Source organism: Canis lupus, chromosome 3 (assembly GCF_048164855.1).
Source record: "Canis lupus baileyi chromosome 3, mCanLup2.hap1, whole genome shotgun sequence".
NCBI lineage: Eukaryota > Metazoa > Chordata > Mammalia > Carnivora > Canidae > Canis > Canis lupus.
This window is the reverse complement of record NC_132840.1, coordinates 88,442,725-88,451,908: the sequence shown is the minus strand read 5'-3', so window position 1 is coordinate 88,451,908 and position 9,184 is coordinate 88,442,725. Positions and strand designations below refer to the sequence as shown.

Here is a 9,184-nt window from a genome sequence, read left to right as displayed (position 1 = left end):
AGCACAGAGGGGGCACCCGGAGAGGTTTCCAGCCCTAACCAGCCTACACGGACCATGACCGGGGATTTCCCCGGGAAGCTGCGATAGGGGGGAGGCCCAGGGCAGGGAAGGAGCTGCAGGTGCGCCCACCTGGTTGATGCCTTGGTCCAACCAGGCACCTGGGAGGTATAGGGTCTCCTGGGGTCCAATGTTCCAGTAGCGTCCAAGGTTCTGGCCGTTGATGAAGACGACCCCCTTCTCCCAGCCCTTTAAGCAGAGTGGGAAAGGGGTTAGTTGGGGTTAGAAAACAACCGGACACATAGTCCCGGGCAGACAGACACATGCCACGTGCTCTTCTCCCGGTTTCCGTGTGAACAGAGATTTCAGCAGCCGTGAGGCGAACACGCTGGGCGCCCAAGCTCAGACCTGGGCCCTGGCGAGCACCAGCAGGTGGCTCCTCTGCCTTGAGTCCGCCCCCCACCCCGGGGCCCCTCAGAGAGGGCAACACAGGGCCTCCGGGGCCACCAGCAGGGGCGGGTGCAGGCCGGGCTCAGAGCGCTCCGAAGCAGGACGAGAACCCAGCGGGGAGGGGTCCACAAACCTCCAGCTTCATGAAGGTGTCGAAGGGGGAAAGGGAGATGGACAGGGCACCCAGGAAGAAAGCCGGGAACGTGGGTGCTTCTGGGATAGGGCTCCACTTGTCGACGCTGAACCTATGAGCAGAATGAGAGGCCAGAAGGAAAGGTCGGCACGTTCTCAGGGTGGGGCCCCGTCCCGAATGTCGTTACAAGGGTGTTGCCCGTGCCCACCGGTTCCGAGGAGGGGTGGGAGTCCTTGGGCAGGTCGCCCGGAGCCCGGGGTCCGCCCACCGCGCCTGGGAGGCCTTGGGGCCTTGCTGGCGCTCGCTGCTCGTCACCCATGGGTTCACACACTTGGTGGGGTGGGAACCCACCTCTGAAAGAAGCTCTTTCTCATATCCAAGCTGTAGATCCTGAATTTTTTCAGGGGAGCATCATTGAGATAGATGTTTCCAATCAAACCTGTGGGAAGGGAGCACGGAAACTGGAATGAGGCTGCAGCTGGGGGCGCAGCTGACCCAGAGGAGGGCCTGCACATCCATGCGGTTTCTGCAAAGTTCCGGTGAGGATTCCTCCAAGGTCCATATGGCACGAAACCCCCGGAGATCCGCAAGGAGAAACAGATGGGTGAGAGCAGGATTTGCCAGGACCTCCCTAGGACCTGCAGGAAGAATGCGGGAGGGCAGCGGGTCACACTGTCCCAGCTGACCAGGGCCCCTCGCCGCTCTCTGCGGGAAGCTCCCTTTGGCAAGAAGACCTCCCAACACAAAACAAGGCCCGAGGGCAGATAATCGAGGGTGCGGCAGTGCTCACTTAGCTCAAGGGCCCGACTGCACAGGCCTAATACCGCACCCACGTGACCTAGGATCACAGCTACAGCGTTTATGTATTTCCACCGTGAAGATGTGGCAATGGGACGTGGGCACCCACGGGCCCGTGTGCGAGGATGCACACACACGTGCACACAGATGGACGAACGCCCTGGGAAGGGGCCAGCGGCGCTGGTCCTGGAGCAACAACCGTGCAGCTCGTGACCATGGGGCTGCTGACCTGCCAGAGACGGAGTCTCAACAGGCCGAGGGCTGCAAACAGCTTTCATGGAACTTGCAGACCCGGAAATTACAGTACAGGTGTGTGCGTGTGTGTGTGTTGGGGGGGGGTGTCTCAGACATAAACATGGAACGTTCCACAGGGTAAGTACTCCACACTGAGAGCCCGCGCATGTCTGGAGCCTGGGACGCGGACTGGGAACAGGGCTGGCCAGGCGATCCCTTCCTGCCCGCAGGAGAGCGAAGAAGGGAAGATGGGCCCAAGGCCGGGCTCCTTAGGGGAGCAGGCCAGGTCCAGAGAGGAACACTGGCGGTTCTGTGAGGGAAAAGGAGGCCCGGACGGTGCTAGGAGCTACCATGAGGCCTACGTGGAGGGAGAGGCCCAAACCCCAGGAACTCAGAAGCCCCCAGTGGGGCCACGGCGCTTCCCAGGCCAGAAAGGAAGGGAGGCACGGGTCCTCTATGACAACGGCAGGCATCCAGGAGAGAAGGGAGGTCGCCCGCATCCCCTACCACAGCAGGATTTGTCTGGATTCTTAAAACCTACATGGAACTGCCTACATTTCGATAGATAAAAAGGGAGAGTTCAATTCAAGCAGAGAAGGTTCAGGAGGCCAGGAAAACAGCGGAATACTCCTAGGAGAGCACGCCATCAAGGGCATGTCGTTCACTGTGTGTACGCCCCCCGGCCCCCGAGATCACCGCTGGGCTTCCATGTGCATCCAGGAAACAAAGTCTGGGGCACCTGGCTGGCTCCTGGTTTCAGCTCATGTCACGGTCTCAGGGTTGTGAGATCCAGCCTGGCGTGGGGCCTGTGCCCAGTGCTGTGTGCTTGAGATTCTCTCCCTCTTTCTCCATCCCTCCCCTACTTGCAACCGTACATGCGCTCTCTCTCCCTCAAATAAATAGTAACTATAAAAGAGAAAAAAGGAAAGAAAAATCCAGTGTGGAGACCCAAGAAGGCAGGGGTCCCATGCCATGCTTGGCTTTCTGGGAGCCCCTTCCTCCAGCCTCACCGCCCCAGCCCAGCTCCCGCAGACAGTCCCCTGCTGAAGCAGAGTGCAACCCAGGAAGATCTGGAGAGACTGGCTCAATGTTCTCTGTGCTCACCGTGGACGTGTGGACAGCATGTCCGAGAAAGAGGTCAGACCCCAAGTGGGCCTTTCAGAAAGGCCCCCTTCCACCTCCCTCCAAGGGGCCTCCACAACCCACTGCCCTACAGTGAGCCTCTGGAACCCACCTCCCTCCACCAGGCCTCCATGACCCGCCTCCCTTCACGGGTGTCTACAACCCAGTTCCCTCCAATGGGCCACCATGACCCACCGCACTCAGGCTCCACGGCCAGGTCGTACTGGTATGGAGGAGACACAGCCTGGCACAGACGAGCACCAGAAGCTGACGACTCCTGGCACACGCCATGACCCACCTTTGCGCTGGTCATCAATGTTGTCCCCATAGTTGACTCGCCCGCGATTCTCCACCAAGATCCTCAGCCTGGTGTAACCCTGCCAGGAACACAGTGGCCCGGGATCACCACCTGATTACCCAGCCACAAGGTCCCAGCTGCACCTCAAGAGTTTCTTGTGGAATCCCAGTTCTTTCCTGGTCATCATTAGCAATAGTCTGCCCCTCTTTCCATCAGCAGCTCCGTGGTGAAGGAGCCTCGTGTCTTCCAGGTCTTTCTCCTTTCCTCCCACCAAACCTGCTCAGGAAGCAGCTGGTGCAGCTCCCCAGGGTAACACACCTGGACCAAGGGAATAACGATCTTCTTCCTTTCATAGTCCAAGAATCCTACAGACACTGTGTTCACAAACACCTGCCAAATTAGCAGACAGAGAGCATCCATGGATGAGTGGGAGGGAGGCACAAGGGGGCTCTCTGCCAAGCAAAGGAAGGGGTAACGTTCTGTGTGTACAGTGGATACGGGGTTAGCCGAGAAGAGACAGAAAATGAATGTCCTTGACTATAGTGAGAAGGACAACAGAGCTGAGGTGATGGGCCCTTTCTACTCACTGGCAACAGCCAGATATGTGAGCACTGAGGAAAGAGAGTCAGACGTGTATGGAAGAGCTTCCAGACTACAAGGTCACAGGAAATAAGATGCCCCAAGATCAGGGCAGAGGTCCCTGACATAGAAATTTTTAAAAATACTAGAACAGATCAACAAAACTAGGAGCTTGTTCTCTGAAAGATTCACAAGATCAATAAATCCCTGGCCAGACCTACGAAAAAGAAAAGAGAAAGGGTGCAAATAAAATCAAGAATGAAAGAGGAGGGATCACAACCAACACCAAAGACACAGAAACAATTGTCAGAGAATATCACGAGCAACTATATGCCAACAAATTAGGGAATGTGGAAGAAATGGCTGCATCCCTGGAAACATATAAGCTACCTAAACTGAAACAGGAAGAAATAGAAAACCTGAACAGACCCATAACCAGCAAGGAAAGGTAAGCCGTCGTCAAAAGTCTCCCAACAAACAAGAGAAGTCCAAGGTCGGACAGCTTTCCCGCTAAATTCTACCAAATATTTATTTATTTATTTATTTATTTATTTATTTATTTATTTATTTATGATCGTCACAGAGAGAGAGAGAGAGAGAGAGGCAGAGACACAGGCAGAGGGAGAAGCGGCTCCATGCAGGCAGCCCGACGTGGGACTCGATCCCAGCTCTCCAGGATCGCGCTGCCCTGGGCCAAAGGCAAGCACCAAACCACTGCGCCACCCAGGGATCCCAATTCTACCAAGCATTTAAAGAAGAATTAACATCTATTCTTCTTAAACTTTTCAAAAATAGAAATGGAGGGAAAGCCTCTAAACTCATTCTATGAGGCCAATATGACCTTTATCCCAAAACCAGACAGAGACCCCACCAAAAAGGAGAATTACAGGCCAGCCAATATCCCTGCTGAACACGGATGCAAAACCTTTCAACAAGATACTAGCCGACAGGATCCATCCAGTCCATTAAGAGGATTATTCACCACGGCCAAGTGGGATTTATACCTAGGCTTCAGGGATAGTTCAACATCCACAAATCGATCAGCAGGATACATCACATTAATAAAAGAAAGGATGAGAACTATATAATCTTCTCAATTGATGCAGAAAAAACATTTGACAAAGTGCAGCATCGTTTCTTGAATAAAACTCTCCGAGTGTAGGGAGAGAGGGAACATTCCTCAATATCATAAAAGCCGTCTACAAAAAAGCCCACAGTGAATACCTTTCTCAATAGGGAACAACTGAGAGCCCTTACGCTAAGGTCAGGAACACAACAGGGATGTCCACTCCCACCCCTGTTGCTCAACATAGTACTGGAAGTCCTAGCCTCCGCAGTCAGACGACAAAAAGGAATAAAAAACATTCAGATTGGCAAAGTCGTACTTTCACTCTTCACAGGTGACATGCTGTATGTGGAAAACCCGAAAGACTCCACCCCAAGATTACTAGGACTCCTACAGCAATTCAGCAAAGTGACAGGATACAAAACCATGCCCAGAAATCAGTTGCGTTTCTATACACTAACAATGGGACTGAAGAAAGAAATCAAGGAAATGATCCCATTTACAACTGCACCCAAAACCATAAGACACCTAGGAATAAGCCCAACCAAGAGGTAAGAGATCTGCACTCTGAAGACTACAGAACAGTTCTGAAAGAAACAGAGGAAGACACAAAGAACTGGAAAAAACATTCCATGCCCATGGGTTGGTTGGAAGATCAGACATTGTTCAAATATCTATGCTACCCAGAGCAGTATGATCCCGATCAAAACACCATCAACATTTTTCACAACCTGCAAAAAATAATCCTAAAATTTGTGTGGAACCAGAAAACACACCAAATAGCCAGAGAAATGTCAAAAAACAAAAACAAAAACAGAGCCGGGGGCATCACATGCCAGATTTCAGGTTGTACTACAAAGCTGTGGTCATCAAGACAGTGTGGTACTGGCACAAAAACAGACACATAGATCAGTGGAACAGAATAGAGAACCCAGAAGTGGACCCTCAACTCTGTGGTCAACTAATATTCAACAAAGCAGGAAAGACTATCCACTGGACAAAGGACGGTCTCTTCAATAACTGGTGCTGGGGAAATTGGACATCCACATGCAGAAGAATGAAACTAGACCACTCTCTTGCACCAGACACAAAGACAAACTCAAAATGGGTGAAAGATCTAAATATGAGACGAATCCCTCAGAATCCTAGAGGAGAACACAGGCAACACCCTTTTTGAACTTGGCCACAGCAACTTCTTGCAAGATCCATCCATGAAGGCAAGGGAAACAAAAGCAAAAATGAACTCTTGGGACCTTATCAGGATAAAAAGCTTCTGCACAGCAAAGGAAACAGTCAACAAAACTCAAAGACAACCTACAGATGGGAGAAGATATTTGCAAATGACCTATCAGATAAAGAGCTAGTAGCCAAGTTCTATAAGGAACTTATTCAACTCACCAGCAAAGAAACAAACAATCCAATCATGAAATGGGCAAAAGACATGAAGAGAAATCTCACAGAGGAAGACATAGACATAGACATGGCCAACACGCACATGAGAAAATGCTCTGCATCACTGGCCATCAGGGAAATACAAATCAAAACCACAGTGAGATACCACCTCACACCAGTGAGAATGGGGCAAATTAACAAGGCAGGAAACCACAAATGTTGGAGAGGATGTGGAAAAATGGGAACCCTCCTGCACTGTTGGTGGGAATGCGAACTGGTGCAGCCACTCTGGAAAACTGTGTGGAGGTTCCTCAAACAGTTAAAAATAGACCTGCCCTACGACCCAGCAATTGCACTGTTGGGGATTTACCCCAAAGATACAGATGCAGTGAAACGCCAGGACACCTGCTCCCCGATGTTTATAGCAGCAATGGCCACAATAGCCACACTGTGGAAGGAGCCTCAGTGTCCATCGACAGATGATAGATAGAGCAGCTGTGGTCTCTGTATACGTGGAATATTACTCAAGTCATAAAAAAATGACATCTTGCCATTTGCAGTGACACGGATGGAACTGGAGGGTCTGATGCTGAGTGAAATACGTCCGCCAGAATAAGACAAATACCGTATGATCTCACTCATATGTGGAATTTAAGAAACAAAACATGAACAGAAGGGGAAGGAAGGAAAAATAAAGTAAGACGCAGGGAGGGAGACGAACCATCAGAGACGAGCGCAGGAAACAGAGTGGGGAGGCGGGGGGGGGGGGGGCGCATGAGGTGACCGGTGGCGGGCACTCTGGGGGGCCCGTGACGTCAGGAGCACTGGGTGTGGTATGCAAGCCCTGAGTAACCCAACTCTACCTCTGAAATTGTGTTAATTAAATCAATTTCAGATAAAACACTTACAAGAGAGAGAAACTGCCCCTACCTGGCCCCGGTCACGCACAAGACCACTGAGGACGCCCGACGAGGCGATGGTGGTCTCGTACAGCGTGTACCCAAAGGACTGCCCGTTCCCGTCGTTCACTGGCAGGTTCTCCATGTTGACCGGCTTCTCGGAACTGACGGGCTGTGCGGGGGGCAGTGGAGGGAGGCGAGGCTGGGGGCGGGGGTGCCGGGCCCTGAAGCAGGCCCTCTGACCTCCTCTAGCTCCCCTCCTTTACGCAAACGCGGGTGGCGGGCGGCCAGCGTGCTCGGAGATCGGATGGGAACTTCTCGGCGGCTCAGCCCTGTGGCCGTCGGGGCTCAGGGAGGGCGACGGAAGGAGGCCCAGCGATGGACCGGCGTGCAGCCCGCCGCCCCCACCCTGCCTGCACCGCCTGGGGGGCCCCTGGCCTCAGGGCTGCGGCCCACGCACAGGCCTCCCACCCTGTGCCCGTCCACCAGGCCCGAGAGACCCCCCTGCGCTCCGGTTCCCTTCCAGTCCCACTGGTCCCTCGCACCTCGCGCTCTGGCACAGGCCTGCTCCTGGCTCCAAGGCCGCAGACGGGACCTCGAGGCTGCCTCGCCGGCTTCTCCTCCCCCCACAGCCCCGCCCCGCGGCACCCACCTCCTCCATGTGCTGCAGGGCGTCCCACAGGGACAGGTACAGATTCGGTCTCACAGGCTCATAGGCGATCTTGGGGAGGAGGCTGGGTTGGGGAGGAAGAGGGACACCTGCAACACACACAGAGCCACCCCTCGGGGACCCGGTCGCGCCCCAGCTCCCGTCCACCCCGCGGGCTCCTTTACCCCCGAGGCCAGAGAGAAGCCTCCCTGAGGGTGCCTGGCGCCTGGAGGAAGGCCGGCGGGAGGCAGGGTGCCGGGGGTGACCTCGGGGGTCGGGACGTAAACCGTGATGAGGACAGCGTCCCAGACTCGCCTGCCAGCGTCTAGGGATGGCCCTGCTCGCAGGTGGCCAGACTGGGACGGCCTTGCTCACAGGTGGCCGGGCTGGGACGGGGCAGGGCGAGGAACCCCGCGGGGCGGGCCAAGGCAAGGGCCCCGCTGGCAGTGAGGCAGCGGCGATCGGGCACCTGAGAGGGAGCCAAAGAAGTCCCGGAGCTTGAAGTACTTGGCGGTGTAGTCCCCGGCCTCGGTCAGCACCGCGTCGTAGTCTGCGGGACCGGGCGCCGTCAAGCCGTGGAATGGCAGCCAGACCCTGGGGCGCGCTGCGGGGTCCCCTCCCAGCACCGGGGAGGTGGCCGGTGGGGGCACAGCAGCCCTGGCACCTTGGGACACCACCATCTGGCACCACCCTGACTCCCCATGGCTCGCCTACCTTCGGGGACACCCAACCTACAGGGCCCAGGGGCTGCATCCTGAGGACGGGCTGACCCGGCCTGCTGTGCTCCCCTCTTCCCGCGCCCCCCATGGGCTCACAGCACGCCCGTGCGCTGCACCCCCTCCTGCCCTGGGGTCTACAAGCGACGGTCCAGGCAAAACCACCCCTTCCCCAGGCACTCCAGGGCCCCACGCATGAAGGGGGCCAGACGCGGGTCCCACAGACTCTGCACACAAACGTGGGGTGTCCGGGCCGGGTCGTGCTGGGGACACTTGCCGTAGCTGGTGACGTCAGATTTATACTCGTGGAAGTGCATGGCTCCGTTGATGAAGCCGAAGTTGGTTCCCCCGTGGAACATGTAGAGGTTGATGGAGGAGCCGGCGTCCAGGATGGCGGACACGGTCTTCAGAACCTCTGCAGGCGAGGGGACGAGCCGATCGCGACCTGGGGCGCCACCATCAGCTCCAGCTCTGCCTGCACACCCACTGGAGGCGCGATGGCGCAGGGGAGGGGCTCGGAGACCAGGCCCCGCCCCGCCTCCGGCAGAGCCCCGGCAAAGACAGCAGGGCGGTGGCGCGGGAGAAACACCAGCATCGGCACCAACGCACGTGCGCCCCGCACCCAGCTCGCGGCTGGCGACCGCCGACTCAGTGCCGCTGGGCCCGCGACGCTCCCCCCCGGAGCGGTAGGCGCCGCTGCTGTCTTCCCGGGCCACGGAGCGTGACCTACATGCCAGGTGAACCGACGTGGCCTCCCCTGGGAAGCAGCCGGGCCTGCAAAACCCGGCATCCGAGCAGGTTCCCCGCCAACGTGCTCCACGAATGGAGACCACGGGAAGCAACCTGCACGT

The 9,184-nt window shown here is 56.0% G+C and overlaps 1 protein-coding gene across 5 annotated transcripts in view; it reads right to left on the bottom strand.

The window, feature by feature from the left end:
• Positions 1 to 9,184, bottom strand: part of LOC140631278 (beta-galactosidase-1-like protein 2) — a 41,686-nt gene that overhangs the window by 3,191 nt on the left and 29,311 nt on the right. For 4 of the 5 annotated variants that reach the window (XM_072822792.1, XM_072822793.1, XM_072822794.1 and 1 more), the window contains exons 10-18: positions 8,611 to 8,748; positions 8,087 to 8,167; positions 7,621 to 7,727; positions 7,000 to 7,140; positions 3,351 to 3,422; positions 3,033 to 3,111; positions 932 to 1,019; positions 581 to 692; positions 130 to 246 (exon numbers count right to left, since the gene is read on the bottom strand). In XM_072822792.1, coding sequence (XP_072678893.1) covers positions 130 to 246; positions 581 to 692; positions 932 to 1,019; positions 3,033 to 3,111; positions 3,351 to 3,422; positions 7,000 to 7,140; positions 7,621 to 7,727; positions 8,087 to 8,167; positions 8,611 to 8,748 — 935 coding nt within the window. The remainder of the gene's footprint in view (positions 1 to 129; positions 247 to 580; positions 693 to 931; positions 1,020 to 3,032; positions 3,112 to 3,350; positions 3,423 to 6,999; positions 7,141 to 7,620; positions 7,728 to 8,086; positions 8,168 to 8,610; positions 8,749 to 9,184) is intronic. The other variant, XM_072822796.1, reaches the window with a different exon arrangement.